Genomic DNA, 20,834 nt, shown 5'->3' with positions numbered 1-20,834 from the left:
GCCATTACTTTACTTGGGAACATGCAAATAAATATGGTATATGCTGCAAATACTGCATTTAATATACACCAACCTTAAGGCCGCCTATGTTATCCTGGCAATATTCTTTCATGCTAATAAAAAACTGACTTTAACTACTAATGATGACATAGGCCATGATAATTAACACCCATCTATAATAATATTGATAAAAAATACAATAAATGTGCCGACTTTATATTCAGCTTTAGCTTAGCTTTAGCTTAGCAACAGGGTCAAATTCTGACAAGCCACCTATCTAAGGTTAAAACCCCCCCCCAAAAAACCGATATAAGCCCTGATCAATCCTCTCTACATATTAATGAAGCAGCCAATGTTCTACCTTGTGCATAATTACGCACCCCTTTCCTATTGGTGACGCAGGCACTATCGATCCTGAAGCTGCCTATTTAACATGGGCGAGCAGCTGGAAGCATCGGACACGACCTGGGCTCCTGAAGGCTGCAGTCACCGGTGAGTCTTGCTTACTTCTTCTTATAGACAGATTTCTGGGCACTAAAAACTTTACTTTTCTTTCTCTAGTGTTTAGACCTGTGTTGGTGCAGAAACAGGGTCAAGGCTATTGTTAAGACTAAATAAGCAGTGGCGTGTCCAGCGGGGTGGCCTGGGAGGGCAGACTGGCCACCCCAGGTGCCACCACAAAGGCAAAACAATAAAATTCAATCAAATATCAAATGTACGATTATGTTTTAACGGTGAAGCTCAGATATCCGAGTGTAAGTGAATGCAGCATCGGCTTCTGCGCTATGTGCATCACGTTAGCAAAGGTAAGCACGAAAGTACGGAAGCGTAGAGCTGCCACCCAGGCAAAAGAAAAATACAAGTGTATCACGTTATAAGGTGATACACTTGTATCACCTTATAACGTAAGACAGCACTGCAGGAAACAATTTTTCGGTGAAAGAAAATGAGGACAGAATAAATGTAAGTAATATTAAGTTTGTTGAGTTTAGTAAACTTCGGTGAAATTAGAATACCAAAGAAAAAATAACACTTAAAGAATTATTGCAGCCGTGGATTATATCAGACAGTAGGCTACTGAGGGCAGCTAACATAAGAGTTATGAGTTATAAGATATAATCTAAGTCGTAACATTGCTGTATGGAGCTGCAGATTTGGTTGCAGGTTAACATAGCTGGACTGGCCATCGGGCATACCGGGCATATGCCCGGTGACTTATTTTTTATTTTTATTTTTGTAATGGCATGAACAATGAGAGGTGGTGTATTGGCCAGATGCAGGTCGATGTGTAAAAAGAACTCAGTTGTTTGGTGGTGGCTATGACGGGGCTTCCACAGAGGCCAGCAGGTGGATGAGGGAAGGGGAGGCAGGAGGAGAGCCCCGAGGCAGCCGCCGAGTGTCAGCTGAACTGAACTTCAGGTAAGAAGTTATGACCTGCAGTCTATCTGGGTCAGATATAAACCAAGTTTAGGTGGAGTTTATTTTCGTTGTGCTGACTTTTTACCGTCAGTTACAATAACTCGTACTGCGTTCTAGCCAGCTTGATGGAGTTTTTATACAGTACAGCTGGGTGGGTGCTATGATGTTACTGATAGTGAACTTTATTTTATTCATAAGGTTCGTTAGTAGAGTTGCCAACGGCTCCTTAAAAAAAATGGAATGGTCCCTCATTCAGAGAAAATATTATGCCTTTCCTATTGAGCTGAGAAGAGACGCAGTTTGTCCCGTACTCTCACTATAATGAAAAAAAGACACAAAGCTGGATTTATTCTGTCGTTACGCTGCACAGCTGCCTCTTCTTCTCTCATTCTCTCCCCCTGCCTCTCCTGTTGCTACTTCAATCATGAAACTGATCAGTGATCAGCTGATCGGCTTTTCTCTCTTGTTTGTTTATCGCCCACTTTGCGCCAGAAAGAGGAAACCAGCAGATGTCGCGCTAAACAACAGCTGCACGTTTAAGCTTGATCAGCTGTTGTTAGAATTTATTTAATATTAATTTCTAGTATCAGCTGATGTTTGCTGGAGCCACAGCTGTAAAGCTGCTGGTCATGATGTCGGTTTGTATATGTGGTGAGAGGGAAACATGAAGATGAAACCAGGAGATGTCCTTACTGAATCATCAGAGCTGAACAGGTGATGGAGAAACAGGTTTACCTTTTAGGTGACATGAATGAGTTGAAGTTATGAACTGTTTCTGAGAGACAAATAACACCAGGATCCTTTTCTAAGCAGCTGACAGCTGGTAACTGTGCAGGGGCGAGTCTAGCAAAGTGTTGCCAGGGGGGCAGGTAGGGCATTAACAGGGAGAGGGGGGCACAAAGAAATACTTTTCTTTCTTATTCTCATTTAAAATATCTCACTTTTATTAAACAATTATCTAAATCTTACAACCAAAGTTTTTATCTGACGTAAAATGTATAGAAATCATACATATACCAACAAGACTGTACATCACTGTCACAACAGGGTTTGTTTTCAGTCAAAGTCTTTATGGTTTTAATACCTGGTGGGCCGGTCTCTAGTCAAAATGCCCGATTTTCTGTCCCAGTCCAGTCCTGCAGGTTAATACTGGCAGTGTCACCATGCCAGCTGACTGTATTTCATCATCAGCCAGTGTTGTTCTTTATCAATATTACCAAAGTTTACCATAAGGCAGCATATAAAGTATTTACTTGCTTTCAGGTTTTATTCAAATGTTAGTCTTTTCAGTTGTTTCCCCACTTTTTTCCTGTTTCCAAATCAAACACCAGTTTGTGAGGAGATTATCTTCTTTTTTTAACAGGCACATAAAGTTTTACATTGGCATTGGCTAATTTGTCAATTGTTTGTTACAAATGTTCATATTTTAATATTCAAAAATGTTTTTGCCCAAAACATATGTGCACAACATGTCAGTAAAAATACTATGCAAATATTGATGTCCTTGACTGCTGAATAAACACTGACTGATTGTATCTCTTGTACTTTATCAACGCAGTATCTAAAAACTTTGCACCGTAGTGGTTAAAATCTCATTCTAATAAGAGTTAAAAGTGCATTCGGTTGTTAGGTTTATAGGGTTATTGAATTATGGTTAACGGTTGGTAGAATTTTTTTTAAACATTATCTGCCAATTACATCTGCCACCCTTCTCCAAATCTGTGCCCCTACCTGGCCCCCCCAACAAAAATTTTCTAGACGCGCCACTGTAAATAAGTACTAGCTTCTATTTTGTCCCTGAGATTTATTTCCCCAGCATAAAGTAGTGTTGGTGTTAGCAGTGGTAGCTTAGAGATGGCAAACCTACAATAAAAAGTAACATGGATTAACAACTCTGTGCACTGGGATGGTGTAGATTGTGAGCACAGAATCTCCTCACCAGGTTTCGTTTTGTTTCTGTAGTTTTCCGAGTGAGAGCCTGTGCTAAAGCTAGCTGTGCACCACTTCTTAGTTACCTCTTTTAGTTCTACAGAAATTTTTTTGTTTGTCCCATCTGCTCCAAGTAGCCCCGTTAGAGGTGCGCTTTGCCCCCTGTGGTCCGAGTCTTCCCGGTCAGCCGTTAGACTCTGTTCCTGCTACTCTTAGCGAACCTTTAGCTTCCGCTTGGTTGCTACTGCAAAGACTTACTGCTGATGTAGAAATTTAAATCTTTCATTACTAAATCACTTGACTTAGTTTTACTTCTAACTATGAAAGAATGTGAGGAGAATCCAGCTAAGGTGACACAGTGACCATTACAGATGTGTCTGAAGCCACAAGGCCCGCCCATAATGCCTAGGCTGCCGCCAATGCTGAAAATTCCCACCACAGTACCCAAATGTGCAATGAGAACAGAGACAGGGACAGTGCAGGGAAGTGCTCACATGCATTTAGCGTGTGAACGATAAATTAATTTTTTTATAATCTGACATTCTTAGCTCTCTCCCTAAACAAAAACAGTGAGTGCAACGTTAAAACTCAATCCTATAAGTTATTATTTTATCCACAGTAACTTTAAGAATATTTGAGTATACATCTGTTAGCTGGTGCAACTCCTTCTGATTCACAGGTTTCTTATATGACTTATAAAACTGTCTTCCAAAAGTTTTACCCATTTAGTAGGAGTTTCTCTATCTGTACTACACTGCTATTTTCTTTTAGGTCTTTTAGTTTTCCTTACAATCCACAAGCCTGTTGCATAGCTTGTAGCTTTTTGGGTGAATATGACTGTATATAAAAATATCTGCAGGAAAACTAGACCCTTGAAAATAATTAAAATAACTGAAACAGTTTTGTGAACTTGGAAAAATTAAATATAGTAAAAAAAAAATGTAGAGGAAGTTTTAGTATTTGTTAGTTTGGTAAAATTTTACCACAATTTCCCTGATGAGGTTTTGAGGGATATGTTTATTGACAATCTGGATATCTACAAGACTGTGAGACAACTGCTTTAAAAAAAGGCGTGTTTTTATTTTTATTTTTTTTAAAAAGCAATATTTTAATAAATTCTATTTCTGACATGCACCCTCCAAACTAAAAGTTAACATTTTCAAACAATAAAAACTAAATTGAAACAAAAAACCTGCTCTGCACTTAAAAAAAGCAAGACTAAATCAAAATAAAGTTATTAGTCCAATCAGTGTCAAACAATGGTCTGAGTTTTACATGAGTTCACAGTTGTGTGCACAGAGAAAAGGGCTCAACAGAGAGCTTTAGAGGACTTGAGTACTTAGAGTGAGAGTGGAGGATGTGTGCTTGCCTGGCCTGACAGGCTGTTGTTAGGCAGTTGTTAACAAAATCTAATATCCAGTGACATATGTAGTTTGACCACCACCTTATTTGGAATGATAGCGTTGTTGCTGAGCTGTAGTCAACAAAGAGCAGAGAGATATAACTCATTTGGCTTCATTTTTCCCATTTGTCTAGTGTGTTGGGTGTTTGCTTCTGAAGATTCTTGAAAGGTCTTGTGAATTGTGGGTCTTATTTCATATCATATCTTATTTGTTCCACAGTATGAACGCTCTACATACTTACAATCTTATATAATGTAAATAGAATAGTTCAAACACACAACAGTAGTTGCCCTTGAGGTTTTATTTATTTTCAACATGAACAAAATTGGACTGAAAACTTTCAGAATGCTGCTTTTGACTTGTCACAGTGGCCACTGATCAAACAAACATCTACTCAGTACTTCTATCAGCTCTACTCATTTGAATCATTTTACAGCCATAACCGTTGAATATGCATCCTAAAATACCACATAATGCATAAAAGACATTATAAATTAGGGCTGAACGATATATCGCATTTGCGATAATATCGCGACATGATCAAGTGCAATTTTCTAACCGCAAAGGCTGCGATTATACTCTGGACATGTCCAAATTCATGGGCTGCATCCTCCTGAGGCTGCATTTGTACACCGATTACGTCACAGCGACGCGCCGAAGGCTGTCCAAATTACTACCATATCCCAGAATTCATAGCGCGGCCCAGCCAAACTCCAGTTTCCAACAATGGCGGCCGCTACTAAGTTTTAAAATTACTCATACTAATCTTTCTGGGTCACAAAATAAACTTTTAACATATTTTCAGGCGAGAAAGTAGTTGTGTAAACATCAAATATCTGCTCGGTTTATCAAGATATCCCATATTTGCAAAAGTGCTTCGACGTTTTCAGAGGCGTCTGCTACCCACCAGCTCGACAGCTAGCCGGGAGCTCGAGGGTTACTGATGCGGCCGAGAACGGCACAACTCCCGGCACATCATTTTCAGATCACCGCGGAGTTTCGCTGCTCGGGTTAAACGTAATATATAAGTCACTTAGACAACCTAAAAATGTTATTGTTGGGCTTTTTTCAGTGTTTTGTTTGTTCGTGAGTAAATCGGTTTGGCTGAGATTAAAGTTATTAGATTAGATAAAATAAAACTTTATTAATCCCCCGGGTGGGTTCCTCCTTGGTTTTCACACAGCTGACTAAACATCAAACAGAAAACTTATTAAACAGAAGTATGAGACAGTCGAGAATTTACACCAGTGTCTGGTTATATTTTAGATAGCAAGAAGCAGACGGCCGAGTTTATTAAACTCCACCGAGACAGCGGTGACGCTAATCAGAACTAGCCTTCTGATTAGCTAATCAGAAGGCTAGACCGTCCAATTTCACGCCTTTAAACTTTAAAGGCGTGTTTGTGTGTGTGTTTATACAATTGCTATTATGTTTGCACTTTATGTGTAATGTTACTGACTGCAGAGATCAGTAAGATGTGTGTATTTTTTATTTATTAGTTTTATTTATTTAATATTATTTTTTAATTGAATGACTGTCTAGTAGTTCACAGATGTCGAAAAACTGAGTGTGGTAAAGCCACTGATTTTGTTTATGTATATTTCTGCAATCTGCACATTGTACTGACTTTCATTTTAATGTTTACACCAGGGTTCCTTGTCAGCACTTTATGCTCAGATGTTTGTAAGCTAAAAATAAACTATTGTGTATGTTCAAATATACTGTTGTGATTGAAGTAGTTAAATAAAAATGTCAGTCATCAATTCATGCATCACCTCATGTCATCATAACAGAGGTCTGTCTTCCAGGAAAGAACAGTTTAAAATTAATGTAATATAGTATTGGCCATACTATATGATGTATTGCTTGTCTTTGTTTAATAATACAGAAGACAAAGACCTTAAAAAATAATCGCATATCGCATCGCAATCGCAATATTGGGGCAAAAAATCGCAATTAGATTATTTTCCATAATCGTTCAGCCCTATTATAAATGTATTTATAAAGGACACAAGTTTTGTTAAATTAGCAAAACCAGTGAATAACAAATGCAATAACTTTGCAAGAGCACCTGTGAATGTCCCATCAGAAAAACAATTTAAATCGTAAGTACAATATTGCACTGAAGTTGTATACTTGGCAATAATAATATACTATACTGCCAATGAAGACTGTACAATATCTTCTAAAGGCACCATCAAAATAAGTATGTTGTGTTCACAGTGATTCCAACAATAGATGATCAGCAGTAAGACTGAAATCTTCACGGTTTCAGTGTATTGAGGTTAGATCGATAGGTGAAGGTCTTGGATCTGCAGCAGTCAGGTGCAGATCCCCTGGAACTCTAGAGCTTTCCACGTGCAACTGTAGACAGTGGCTCAGGAGTGGATGGCACGTAATGTCTGTTAAGTGCGCCTTGAAAGATACAGGAACTCCTCACGGGTTTTGGGGTCCTCGAGGTAGACTCCCAGCATGGCGCTTGTCACTGTGCGGCTGTTCATCTTCTGGACACCACGCATCACCATACACATGTGCCTGCAAAACACAAGTGCGCTTATCAAACCTCTGCAGCTCCTGAGCTTACTGGCTGCTAAGCTCTGCTTAAGGCCAGTATTTTGTGTCATATAATGCTATATGAGCATCTGTGCAATATAACAGCAGCTTTAAGCTGTACAGATAATAATGTTGAAGGTAGGTAGTGTGTGTATGTTTGTACTTACGCCGCTTCAATAACCACAGCTACACCTTTTGGCTGCAGAGCCTCAGATATCCCAACGGCGATCTGCTTAGTCAGTCGCTCTTGAACTGAAACCAAAACAAAACAAAGAAATTCAGCTTATACGGTACACTAGACGATGCCAGTTGTCTAGTGCACACATTTGCCGGTTGCTTACCTTGAAGCCTACGGCTGAAGATCTCCACAATCCTGCAGAAATCAGAACACAAGCAAAGCCAAGGAGATTCATTAATAATGATTCAGTTTTTAATAAACACAGTCTGGCATCAGTCCCTGACTACCGGCCTCTTCTCCAGCCAGCAGACTGTATAACTTGTCATTTGTGAATCAGTCACATTCTGTGAATTTGTCATTCACAGTTCAACGTTAGTGAGACTGTCTCAAGTTCATCTGCAGCTACTGTAACTCTGCATCACTATATTCAGATTTAAAGAGATATTTTAGGACAGGAGGAGAAGGAGACAGGCAGAGAGGCTGTGATAATAGTCTGGGATTCCCACAGGTCCAAAAGGATTTTCTCATGGCTCGAGAGCGAGCAGAGTTTAGACTTGTGTCTGATGAGAGGCCTAGATGATAGCCAGTGTGTTTAGGCTCTAAGCCTCCAGGTCAATGCACTGGAATAACAGAAGAACACAGTCAGCTGACACTAACACGAGAAACATACAGACACAGTGGCAGCTGGAGGGTACAGTGCATGTGTGTGTGGGTGCGTACTCTGTTACCTTGCCAGCTTGCTCAGTCCCACCACTTTTTTGTTGGGAATATACCCGATGTGAACCTGGAGAGGGACAACAGCCAGTGAGAGCACATAATCAGAGAAATACAGGAGGTCAATATTAGCGGTTGAATGCTGAAATTAATTCACTGAACAATGCTTAATGAGTAAGAAAGCTTTTTTTCTTGTCTCACTCTTTCTTTTTTTTAAATGTAACATTTCTTTCAATCACATAGACCTACCTTGCCAAAAAAGGGCACCATGTGGTGTTCACATAGTGAAAACATGTCTATGTCTTTCACAATCACCATCTCATCGTGGTCTTCATCAAATATGGCATTGTTTAAGATGTCTGGTGATACAAAAGCAAACATATGCATTTCTTTACATTACATTTACATTTACATTTCTTTACATATGCATTATCTTTACTTCAGTTAAGGAAACATTCATCTGAAATCTTTTCAACATCCTGGAATCATAATAATAATGCTTAATACTAATAATACTTGATCTACCCGTTATTTTGTGCCTTGATCTTTTAGTTTTAACGTCTGTGAAGATTTAAAATATCATGATTTCACCAACCAAACGTTCATAAGTAAAAAGATGCTGAATACTGAGGTAAGTCATTTTGCTAACTCACTCTCTCATCCTCTCTCAACTTGTTCCCAGGTGACTCACCATCGATGGTCTCATGGTAGCCCTTGGTGAGGAACTGGATGGCTTTGGCTGCGCGCAACGGGGTGCGCAACAGTCCCTCCCGGTCGGTGTCCTCCCCAAGATGCCTGAGGATGTCGGTGTAGGCGGTCTCCAGCGCCGGTAACCGAGACGCGTCCTCCAACTCTTTGCGGGATGTCTCGTGGTGGTTGTTGACGGTTGACATCTTGTTGTCTGTGTGGAACTCCTCCACGATGTCGCCGACTTTTGTGCTCATGGTTAAGGCGCGCTTGGACTCTGCTTAGGACCGAGAAATAAACAAGGATGAAGTTCCGTTGCCCTGCGGGTCTGGCTGGCCTATTCGGTAGTTATCCTGTTTATGGGGCCTGCCTGGGATGCGCATCAGGCTCCTATTGGTCGGAGTCGTGCGTACGTCAAAAAAGGAAGCATCGTCAGAGGGGTTAAACAGACCAACCCCGCCCCCTGCAAAGAAGAAAAAAAAGGGGAAAGAAACCTTATCTTATGTCACTTGAGACCTTGTTAACCTCGTTTTAAATCATCTGAGTTGATTTGTTCCAGTTATGTTGCTCTGATACAAAAAATCTTAGTAAGCTCGTGAGGCTCATGACTTCACATGCTTTTTTTTTTAAGTTTATGGAAATCAAATTGTTGTGTAATCACGAACTGTCTTGATAAGCCACAATCAAAAGCACAATATGTTTTTTTCTGCTGGGAATACACAGCCCAAAATGTCAGAGGGCTTCAAAGGTACATATCTGCATTAAAGATACTTACAACCAGTCTGTTTAACTCTATGTCTTAATTATGAAAAATGTGGATGGTTTGACATTAATTTTGTAATATTATTTTCATGAATAAAATGATTTAATACAAACAAGCCTTGTGGGATCTGATATCTGATAAGTAATAAATGTTGTTTGCATGGTGATATAGTATTTTAATCATAATAAGAATAATAATAACTTTATTTATAAAGCGCTTTCAACCAAAGTGCTGTACAGCTATTTGAACTAAAAAAAAAAGAATAAATAAAAGCGATAAATAAAAACAGTAAGAATTTAAAAACTAAAAGGCATAAAATTAAGACATGTAAGATAATCATCAGATAACAGTTATTACATTTATTTACTTTTTCTTGCTGTAGGTCAGCTGAAAGAAGCATCAGATACTCTAAATCAATAGGACAAACTACGATAAGTTTAAATGAAAGGATTGCTTCATATTCTTGGAAGAAATCCTTTGCATTAAATGACTGCCTGAAGTATAGAACCCATGGATGTGGTCATGAAGCGGTTTCTCCCCTGAGAAGCTCAGCTAAGCCTTCACTGCAGCCACTTTTGGCTGCTTCTTATTTGTGGGTCCCTCTGAAATTTGTTTCCAGTAACTGAAAAGCATCTACTGATCTATTAACTTCATGTTGAGTTTGTTTGATGAAATTCTGGCAACTCTGATCCATAAGAGGTTAATTATAATTATATGAGTATATATATTATGTTAATTGGTGTTTCTAAATTGCACATAGGTGTGCATGTGTTAGCCCAGTGATAGATTGGCGACCTGTCCAGGGTGTGCCTTTCCTCTTGCTCTATGCTAGCTGGGTTAGGCCCAGCACCACCCAGGCGACCCTGATAAGGATAAGCGGAAGAGAATGGATGGATGGATGGAAGTCGAAAATTTGGGTTATCATTTCAAAATTTCGACGTAATAACTTTTAGTTTTAATACATTTAAACGATTTCATTAGTTTTGAGTTATTTACTGAGAAATGTGAGTTAGAAAGTCGATATTATTTATGTTCCGGTGATTACTGAAGTTTTAAGTCAGGTTCGAAAATGTTTACATAACATTAGTGTTCCGAGCTACTGAAGACGTAAAAGAAGAAACGAGCGGCGTTCTTGTCATTTACATGTTTCAGCGACTTACTCGAGAGTTTAAGATCATTCAAACATCTGTTTATACGTGGTTTAGCTTTGAAATGTCTGCATTTGTGAATAAAAATGTTCCCAGTAAGCGGCCCCGGTTGCGTTCTTGTTTCTATGGGAACATCTCGTCAACGCAACTTCCTGTTTGGTTCTGCTCGGTGGCGGGAGATTCCAGGATGGCGGTGCAGCCGAAACAGAACCTGTCCATGGACAGCGCAGCCGAGCACGGCTTTCTTAACTTCATTTTCTCCATGCCGGAGAAGCCGGACACCACATTCCGGATATTTGACCGTAACGAATATTATACGGTTCACGGGAAGGACGCCATATTCGCGGCGAAGGAGGTTTTCAAAACGAACGGGGTCATCAAATATTTGGGTTCAGGTACTAGCTTAGCTGTGCACTAAGCTAACTTCAGTTGGCGCTTTTAAACAAGTAAGGGGACGAGGGGTGCCTCGGTGCCTTTACTATTAAGCTAACCTAGTTGGTGTGACCGTGTAGCCAGAGAAAGGGTTTCACAGGTTGTAGCTAAGGTGGCTGCTATTAGCTGCAGCCCTAGCAGGTCCTGTACGTTCAGAAGCATTGCCATGGCTAATTAAATGTTGGACAGAGTATGTTTTTGTGGGAAATGATGAGGGGTCCTCTTACAGTTAAGTGTTTTCATTTATTGTCTCAGGGACATTTCATTTGTTTAAATGGCGATATATCATTGAGCTACAAATTTCCTGTGAGGTCACTGACAGAAAAACATGGAGAACAAAAACTGCTTCACCCAGATATTAGATGTTTTAGTCTTTATAGCTAGCTGCAGCTCCTTTCTTCTGTGGTAGTTTTCAGCATACAACACAAAAACCTGCATGACTTGTACCTTTGTGCTGACTCTAAATTTTACACTAGGACAAATGATGGAGTTTAAATACCTTGAGTCAACCATGGAGAGCACTGGATAGTGCACAACAGAAGTGAAGAAGAGAGTACCAAGAGGGTAGTGCAGGTGGAGATGGTTTTCGGGGGTGATTTTTGACAGGAGGGTAGCAGCAAGAGTGAAAGGGAAGGTGAAACCTGTTTTGATGTATGGTTTAGAGACAGTGGCATTGAGAAAAAGACAAGAGGGAGAACTGAAGATGTTAAGATTTTAATTAATTGGGAGGATGGACAGGATTAGAAACGGTTATACTAGAGGGACAGCTCAGGTTGCGCATTTTGGATACAAAGTTGGAGGGGCAAGGATTTGGACATGTACAGAGGAGGGATAGTGGATGTATTAGACAGAAGATCCTTAATTAGAACTGCCAGGCAGAAGGGAAAGAGGAAGCCCACACAGGAGGTTTTTGGACATACTGAAGGAGGACATACAAAGCAGGATGCTGGGGACAGGCTGAGATGGAGGCAGATGATCTGCTAAATAAAAAATGCCACCTGGTCACATGAGATACTTGTGTACTGAAACCACCAGCACTCTGTGCCATGAGAAGGACGCATTACAAAGATTTTGACATGTTTTTGTTGGTCAACAGGGAGTCGAAAGCTGGAGAGTGTGGTTCTGAGCAAGCTGAACTTTGAGGCCTTTGTGAAAGATTTGCTGTTGGTGAGGCAGTACAGAGTGGAGGTGTACAGGAACCACAGCAAGAGCAGCAAGGAGCACGACTGGAAGATTGAGTACAAGGTACTGTGCTGGCTATTGAGACATATCAGGGTGGTTTCTGCTTGTTTAAAAAAACAACTCTGGATCTTACCTCCTGTGTCCAAATGCAGGCCTCTCCAGGAAACTTGACTCAGCTTGAGGAGATCCTTTTTGGTGGGGAAAGCGGCTCAGAGGGCTGTGCAGGTGTCGTAGCTGTGCGGCTTGCAACTGGAGCTGATGGGCAGCGTGTTGTTGGGGTCGGGTATGTGGATGCAGCCCAGTGGACGATGGGAGTGTGCGAGTTTCCAGACAATGAGATATTCTCCAACTTGGAATCCCTGCTTGTCCAAATCAGTCCCAAAGAGTGTCTCCTAGCCCAGGGGGAAGCTAACACTGATGGGAGTAAACTGCGTGAGGTATGTGGGCACGGTAATTACTAAACTTATGTTAAAAAAATCAGTATGAACATCAGTCTTGCAAAATGGGAAGTCTTTAAACGAGTGTTCTTTTCTTTAAACCAGGCCTGACTTAAAAAAAATTAATATTAATACTCTGGCTGCATAAGCAGAGATTGTGATGCGAGTATATTGTTGTTTTTGTATGTCTGTGTAGGTGGTGCAGCGTGGCGGCATGCTAGTCTCTGATAGGAAGAGAGCTGAGTTCAACAGCAAGGACATGGTCCAGGATCTCAACAGGCTGCTGAGAGCAAAGAGAGGGGAGACTGTGGCGAGCAACACCTTACCTGAGCTGGACAAACAGGTGAACGACAGGAAAAAACAAACATTTTGACAAAAGGTGGTGGTTTGAAAAAACTTTTCTTTATTTTACAACAACATTTAGAACTAAGCATTATTGATAAAATCCCAGTCATAACAGCTCCTGCCGACTAAATGACACTCAGGCTGAAGACCGTGCATATGAACAGGTCACTATGTGGGAAGTTTGACCATAGGGTCCCTTGTGTGGTGTCATTCTCAGGTGGCAATGTCATGTTTGGCTGCAGTGGTGCGTTTCCTTGAACTGCTCTCTGATGAGTCCAACTTCAACTCCTTCAACCTGACCACTCTGGACCTGGGTCAGTACATGAGGCTGGACAACGCTGCCGTCAGGGCTCTTAATCTCTTCCAGGTAAGTGACCGGTGTCAACGCCTCAAAGTTTTCACCTTGATAAAATCACCAGAATAACAGAAGTGTTCTTTTCTTGGCTTGTCTTGGCTTGTCTTGGCTTATTAATGCAGTTATAATGATGCAGATTATATGGCAGCAATAAAATAATTTCTGTATCTCCACAGGCTCTTTGTGGTTGCAGGCTCTGTAGGAACTGGTTGTTGTTGTGCTAGAAAAACAAAAAGATGTGATTTAGAGAATTCAAAAACACAAATTTGGAAATGACCAGCAAGAAATTTAGAAAACCAGCAACCCGTTCAAGTTCTAGTAGCTGTGACATATTGATTTTATTGACTGAGCCTGTTTTTTTTTTTTTCTTTTTTCTGTTATGTAGCAAATACGTACGACTGTGATAAAAATATTCCCAATTTGTCCGTGCATCACTGTAATTCATCTGTTAAATTCACGACTAACATGCAAATTGTATACTTCAGGGTTCACCTGACGACACCACCGGAGCTCACTCGTTGGCCGGTTTGTTGAATAAGTGCCGTACGCCGCAGGGTCAGCGGTTGGTCAACCAGTGGATCAAACAGCCCCTCATGGACAAAACTAAAATAGAGGAGAGGTAATACAGTGATGAGGGATGGAGGGTTTCTGTACCTTTATCAAATCCAACTTAGCAATATGCCAGGTCTGTAGGCGATAAGACCTCCTAGTCAAACATCTTTAGCTTAACAAACATTATACATTTCAAGGAGGCATTTAAGGGAATAGAAGTATGGTATTATGAATCAGCCCTCATGTTTTTATAATTTGACAGGAAAAGTCGAAATAGATGCAGAAATTTACCGATATGTCCGCATACATGGAAATTCTGAACTGAACTTTTTTAGACAAGTTTTCTTGTGATTTCTTTGAGTAGTCTTCAGGAGTATTTCTCCAGGCTTCCTCGAGGACATTCAGAGGTCTTCTTTGGATGTTGGCTGCCTTTTGTTTAGTTCTCAGTCAAAGATGATTTCGTACTGCTTCGATAACGCTGAGGTCCGGGCTCTGGGGGAGGCCATTCTACAGGACTTACAATTACTGAGGATATTTTTGTGCAGGCTTGACCTGGTGGAAAGCTTTGTGTGCGACTCTGTGCTGAGGCAGACCTGTCAGGACGATTTGCTGAGGCGGTTTCCCGATCTTCATCGACTGGCCAAGAAGTTTCACCGTCACACGGCAACGCTGCAGGACTGTTATCGTGTCTACCAGGCTGTGAGCCAAATACCGACTCTTATCACTGCTCTGGAGGGATACACGGGTAAGCTGCAGCTTATACACTGTTTACCTCACTCTACAATCTGTTTTGCAGGCTGCAGGGATGCTGTCTTGTTTGCTTCATACAGCTGATTTGACAGTTTCTTAATTGTTGTTATTTGGAGTCCAAAGATTGTTGTTGCTTCATCGTGCTGACTGTGTGTAAACAAAGGATGCTGTTTTTCATGGAACTATTTATGTATTGAATCAGATGAATTCAAAACTGAGATCTGGTCTGCTTCAAATCACTTTTAACTAAAATTTAGGCTAATACTTTGTTTGTGTTGCAGGTAGCAACAAGGTTCTGCTAAATGCAGTATTCCTCTCGCCTCTCAGAGACCTGCAGACTGACTGCACCAAGTACCAAGAGATGATTGAAACCACACTGGACATGAACCAGGTCTTTTCATTTGCTTCAAAGTATTTTGCCCTCCGTTTGCACACAGCCTGTTGTGCATTTGACTTATTTCTTGTTTCGTGTAGATTGACCACCACGAGTACCTGGTGAAGGCATCATTTGATCCGGTGCTGAGTGAGCTGAGAGAAAAGATGGATGTGCTGGAAAAACGCATGCAGACCGTGCTGAACAGTGCAGCCAGAGAACTAGGTAATTACAGTATATACATAATATAAAACAATAACCTTATTAATTGGTATATACAAAGAATCTGTTCTTAGAGGAATAACTTGTAAAGTACGACATGAATATAGTGATAAATAACCTAATACTAATTCTTTTCTTTTAATTGAAATTTAAACGTGTGTGTGTGTGTGTGTGTGTGTGTGTGTGTGTGTGTGTGTGTGTGTGTGTGTACAAGAAAACAAAAACAGGTAGTTTCCTAAATAGGTTCTCTGGATATTTATGTTAATGAGGTGTTGAACAGGTGTACCTAATATAGTGGCTAATGACTGTGTGTCCCAACTAACCTGGTGCCTCAGCAATCCTTGTGCAAGGCAGGTGACGGCCGTCTAAAGGAAGGTTTCCACTTTGGCTTTTATGCTTAAACAGATTGGCGTAACTTTGTGTTTCAGGTCTGGAGGCGGGTAAAACCGTGAAGCTGGAGTCAAACGCCGTGCTGGGATTTTACCTGAGAGTCACATGCAAGGAGGAAAAGAGTCTGAGGAACAACAAGAAATTCACCACGCTGGATGTGCAGAAGAACGGTGTGCGCTTTACCAACAGGTGTGCCTCACCGCGCCTCTAATGTCAGCATCACAAAACGCTGCTCGTTTTTTTGCGGGTTTTTTTTTTTTGCCATCTGATGATTCACGCCGATGTATGTTCGCTTGCAGTAAGCTGAGCTCTCTGAACGAGGAGTACACCAAAAGCAGGGAGGAGTATGAGGAAGCCCAGAACGCCATCGTTAAAGAGATCATCAACATTGCCTCAGGTGAGGAATCTCATCACATGCTCCTCACTGTCTTCTCAGCAAGGCATCGATTTGAACAGCATAGGAAACGATTGTATCTGGGTTGCGTGAGAACTGGAAATGTCATAATTGCATGAAAGTTGCTTTGTGAGACCGTTTAATTGATTTCGTTCACATTTTCTGTAAAGGTCAGTAAAATCTACAGCACTTGGAATTTTTGCATAGACGTCAAAGAACTGGTGATGTTGCGGTCTTTCTTTTATCAAATACAAAATCGTTTTGGAGCCTGCATATGATGCGGTCTTCCGCCTGCGATGGTTCATTTAAGGCTCTAAATGTTTTAAACCGTCAGGTTACGTGGATCCCCTCCAGACGCTCAGCGACGTGATAGCGCAGCTGGACGCTGTGGCGAGTTTTGCCGTCACATCGGTGTCTGCTCCTGTGCCGTTCGTTCGGCCTCAATTCCAGCTCTTAGACCATGGCTGCAGGCGCGTGGAGCTGCTGCAGGCTAGACATCCCTGCATGGAGATGGATGCAGACACTGCATTCATACCTAATGACATCAGCTTTGTCCAGGAAGACAAGAGCTTCTATATCATAACAGGTGAAAAATAAACACAGATTAAGTCAAGGGTGGATTTAAAGGCAAATTCTCCCATGTGGGCTGTCTGGCTGTCATTGATGAGGCCCATCACTGTAAAAATCAGCCCTATGTTGTAATAAGCGCAGCTTTTATTAAGTCTTGGAAGTACCTCGAAAATCATTATGCTTTCCAAACCTTTGCAGGACCAAATATGGGTGGCAAGTCCACCTTTATCCGGCAGGTGGGTGTGATCGCATTGATGGCTCAGATTGGTTGCTTTGTGCCATGCGAGAAGGCGGAGCTTAGCGTGATGGACAGCATCCTGGCAAGGGTGGGTGCAGGAGACAGCCAGGTGAAAGGAGTCTCCAGCTTTATGTCCGAGATGCTAGAGACAGCCGCCATTCTGCGGTAAGAACAGACGAGCTTTATTAATAGTTATACAAATAACCGATGAGCAGATACGGGAAGGTTTTCTCATCGTCTGTGTTGTTGTTGTTACAGTTCGGCCACAGAGAAGTCGCTCATCATAATCGACGAGCTCGGCAGAGGCACGTCCACCTACGACGGCTTCGGTCTGGCCTGGGCCATCAGCGAGCACATCGCCTCCAAAATCGGCTGCTTCTGCCTGTTCGCCACCCACTTCCACGAGCTGACGGCGCTGGCAGCTCAGCAGCCCACGGTCCACAACCTGCACGTCACAGCCCTGACGTCGCACAACACACTCACAATGCTGTACAGAGTCAAGCCAGGTCAGCACGTGGTTTCGCTCGGGGTTAACGCAGCTTTGTGCTTTTAAAAATGTTAATCTCAACAAACGATTATAATCAGCCCAGAGCGCCTTTAGAGTGATCCGTCTCTGTCTTCAGGCGTGTGTGACCAGAGTTTTGGAATCCACGTGGCCGAGTTGGCTTGCTTCCCGCCGTCAGTGCTGGCCGCTGCGAAGGAGAAGGCGGAGGAGCTGGAGGAATTCCAAGAACCTGCAGGAGATGAGTCGGAACAGGAGGAGGAGCCCAAGGCTAAGAGGCGAAAGACAGACAAGCAGGTAAGGCTCAGATTTCCACTATTATACCAACACCATAATCTAGACACAGCGGTGTCCATAGTGACATTTATTTATCATTTAATAAACACTACATTGTTGGTACAAGAGGCATAAATGTGCGTTTGTGCTGCAAACGGAGACTACTAGTCTTGCTAATAATAGCAGATTTTTATTAAAAGAAGTGTAGAGACCAAAAGTCAGGGCAGGGGGCAAAAATAAGAATACACTTGAAGCTGTCAAAGGAATGGGAGCCTGTTAGAGGGCTAATACAGAGAGTCAGACAACCATTCGCACTCACACCACTAACTGCATGTCTTTGGACTGTGGGAGGAAGCCGGAGACCCCAGAGAGAACCCCTGAGGACAAGGGGAGAACATGTAAACTCCACAATGAAAGGCCCTGGCCAGATGGTGGAGTTGAACCCATGACCTTCTTGCTGTGAGACTAATCATCGTACCACCATTTTGCCTCATTTCTGTTGAGCTTATTCTCTGGATGCATTAAAGAAGTCTTGACCTGGATATCTACTGGCTCTGAAAGTCTGAAATACTGGCCTTCGCCCTTGAGGACAAGTCATCAGACTTCAGCCTATTGATTCCTACATAGATTAACATTATCTTTTGCACTAGTTTGCCTGACTGCAAGAAAAATGATTGCTCAGTGGCACTGAAACAATGGTAATTTCTGACAATTTAGTTACTCACAAGACTTCATGTGCAGTTCCGTTTAATCTCAGCCGTTTCACTGCAGAGCCAGATGTGATAAGAAATTTTCCTAAGCAAGATCGAGTAGCACAAACTTGAATTCCCCCGTAACAGGGGAAATATTAGTCGGATTTTAGAGTGGCAGAAGCTCGGGATCTTTTAAAAAGCTGAAGACGAAAACAGGATGGTGTCCACAGCAGGATAATGAACAACACAAGTCAAGATCCACATCAGACTTCCTCAGAAGGTGCAAGCTTAGGTGCTCAGTCCTTGCGCTGGCAAAGGTCGGCAGCCTTAACCCAACAATATTCCCACGTGTGGGATTAATAAAGGTTATCTTATCATAGTAAATAAAACCTCTATTGAAAATCTGCGGTTAGACATAAAAGTAAACTTGAGGCAAGAATCTCAGAACTAGAAATCCCACTGCAAAAACTCAAAATCTTACCAAGTATATTTGTCTTATTTCTAGTCAAAATTATCTCATTACACTTAAAATAAGACACAATCAGCTACAGGGCAACATTTCAGTAAGCTAAAGGAACTTGTTTCAAGACAGTGAATCTTGAAACTAGAGAAAAACTAGAGATTTTTCACTTGTTCCACTGGCAGATTTTTTCACTTATTTTAAGCTAAAATATCTTGTATTAAGTGAAAAAATCTGCCAGTGGAACAAGTGAAAAATCTCTAGTTTTTCTCTAGTTTCAAGATTCACTGTCTTGAAACAAGTTCCTTTATCTTACTGAAATGTTGCCCTGTAGCTGATTGTGTCTTATTTTAAGTGTAATGAGATAATTTTGACTAGAAATAAGACAAATATACTTGGTAAGATTTTGAGTTTTTGCAGTAGGAAAGTCATCACCTCAAAAGATTCCTGGCTGCTACAAACAGCTCTGATTGTTCCCAGTGTTACTAATTACTGCCAGTGAATGATAACAGAACTGTCGCTTTGAGCCCTTTTCCTCCTTTGATATTTTCACACTGTAAAAAGATGGGTATTTTATTCTCCACGGTGAAGGAATGTCACAAGCACAAGGGGAAAAAAATACACTTGTTGCTGTGTTCTTACAGATAGAGGCAGCCAATCAGAAGAAAGTTGACTTAAAGGCAGCAAAAGCGCCTCGTTTCAGAGAGTAGAGCTGAGGTCCATTCAGAAACCAGAAGAGAGAGTTTGAATTTCTTGTAACACCCATGCCCTGCTTATTTTTCAGGTGGGGGAAAACCTGATCCACTACTTTCTGCAGAAGGTGAAGTCACTTCCACTTGCCACCATGACTGAGGAGGAAGTGAAGGCAAAGCTCAGGAAAATGAAGCAGAAGCTGGTTGCCAAAAATAACACGTACATCAGCGAGGTCCTCGCACGCTGCGTTCCTGTTAAAACTGCTTGATTTTTAAACCCCTACCCGCTGTCTGCTCTGCAAAGTTAAAGTTCATCACTGTAGCGGAGAACACTAGAGTGCTTATACTGTAGTTTTCCAATAAAGGATTTATTGCCACTCTGCAGACACGTTTGTTTGTCTTTTTTGTCCCAGTTATTTCGTGAGATTGCTCTGTCGCTTAACCTCCTAGGACCTGGCGTCCACATATGTGGACATCACATTTTGGGTTATTTAGACCAGGGGTGTCAAACTCAAATACACAGTGGGCCAAAATTCAAAACTGTAACAAAGTCGCGGGCTAACATTAATATTTATTGAAATATATTTATTCCTCCAGATATAAGAATGAATCTTTTCTTATGGACTCAAACACATTTTGCTGAAAAACTGAATATGAAACACGCAAAGCTTAATACCAAACAATATATATATTAGCTGTATAATACCAGTAGGCCAGCTCTAATAATAATTTGGTATGGCTTCGCGGGCCAAATGTAATTAGGCTGCGGGCCAAATTTGGCCCGCGGGCCAGAGTTTGACACCTATGATTAGACCAATACGTAATTTTACTCTACAAGCGCCTGATATCCACTTACGAGGACATTATACTGCTGCTGTTCTATCGAAATTTTAAACGAATATTCTCATGTGTGGCTCTCATTTTTCTTAGAAACAAAAATAAAAAAAATCTGGTAATTATTTGTTTTTACATTCATCGGGTCCCAATATGCCCAAATATCAAAGAGAAATAAAAATGCATACCTCTGTTCCTTCAAAATAATCCTGGTGTAATTCCAGATCCAGCTTTACAGTGGTGCAAAAAGTAGTCATTACTGTGGCTCAGTCACACTAGGAGGAGGCAGCCTCCTTGCGACAAGGACAAATCTGTCTACATTACATTAACTGATTGCAAGTAGC

General features: G+C 41.3%; 2 protein-coding genes and 1 long non-coding RNA gene across 3 annotated transcripts; 2 read left to right on the top strand and 1 right to left on the bottom strand.

Annotated features, from left to right (window-relative positions):
* The first annotated feature begins 389 nt into the window (after positions 1–389).
* On the top strand, positions 390–9,663 carry LOC146703363 (uncharacterized). The gene is made up of 2 exons (XR_014921991.1): positions 390–492; positions 8,879–9,663. It is a non-coding gene; the product is annotated as an uncharacterized LOC146703363 (long non-coding RNA).
* gch2 (GTP cyclohydrolase 2) lies at positions 6,349–9,140 on the bottom strand. The gene is made up of 6 exons (XM_085466579.1): positions 8,888–9,140; positions 8,446–8,555; positions 8,211–8,266; positions 7,646–7,677; positions 7,472–7,556; positions 6,349–7,286 (listed from the first exon to the last, which is right to left on the bottom strand). Exons 1-6 carry the CDS (start codon positions 9,138–9,140, stop codon positions 7,157–7,159), a joined length of 666 nt encoding a protein of 221 aa, XP_085322705.1. The 3' UTR covers positions 6,349–7,156.
* A 1,267-nt stretch (positions 9,664–10,930) lies between the features above and the next one.
* msh2 (mutS homolog 2 (E. coli)) lies at positions 10,931–20,040 on the top strand. Its single transcript, XM_085466578.1, has 16 exons — positions 10,931–11,189; positions 12,323–12,471; positions 12,561–12,845; positions 13,042–13,188; positions 13,408–13,557; positions 14,031–14,164; positions 14,643–14,842; positions 15,129–15,238; positions 15,322–15,445; positions 15,871–16,021; positions 16,132–16,229; positions 16,561–16,812; positions 16,995–17,199; positions 17,293–17,540; positions 17,658–17,833; positions 19,749–20,040. Exons 1-16 carry the CDS (start codon positions 10,982–10,984, stop codon positions 19,923–19,925), a joined length of 2,814 nt encoding a protein of 937 aa, XP_085322704.1. The 5' UTR covers positions 10,931–10,981; the 3' UTR covers positions 19,926–20,040.
* Positions 20,041–20,834: the final 794 nt, after the last annotated feature.

This window comes from Copadichromis virginalis, linkage group LG8, assembly GCF_057382275.1.
Source record: "Copadichromis virginalis isolate Kocher_CV1m ecotype Utaka linkage group LG8, C_Virginalis_male_GT1.1, whole genome shotgun sequence".
NCBI lineage: Eukaryota > Metazoa > Chordata > Actinopteri > Cichliformes > Cichlidae > Copadichromis > Copadichromis virginalis.
This window is presented reverse-complemented; position numbering and strand designations above follow the sequence as displayed.

Coding starts and splice junctions, on each gene's coding strand:
- gch2 (XM_085466579.1), bottom strand. CDS start 9,140: ATGAGCACAAAAGTCGGCGACATCGTGGAGGAGTTCCACACAGACAAC. Junction 8,556..8,887: donor CTACCATGAGACCATCGATG/GTGAGTCACCTG, acceptor TTGTATCACCAG/ACATCTTAAACAATGCCATA. Junction 8,267..8,445: donor TGGTGCCCTTTTTTGGCAAG/GTAGGTCTATGT, acceptor GTCCCTCTCCAG/GTTCACATCGGGTATATTCC.
- msh2 (XM_085466578.1), top strand. CDS start 10,982: ATGGCGGTGCAGCCGAAACAGAACCTGTCCATGGACAGCGCAGCCGAG. Junction 12,472..12,560: donor ACTGGAAGATTGAGTACAAG/GTACTGTGCTGG, acceptor GTCCAAATGCAG/GCCTCTCCAGGAAACTTGAC. Junction 15,446..15,870: donor CAGTGCAGCCAGAGAACTAG/GTAATTACAGTA, acceptor TTTGTGTTTCAG/GTCTGGAGGCGGGTAAAACC.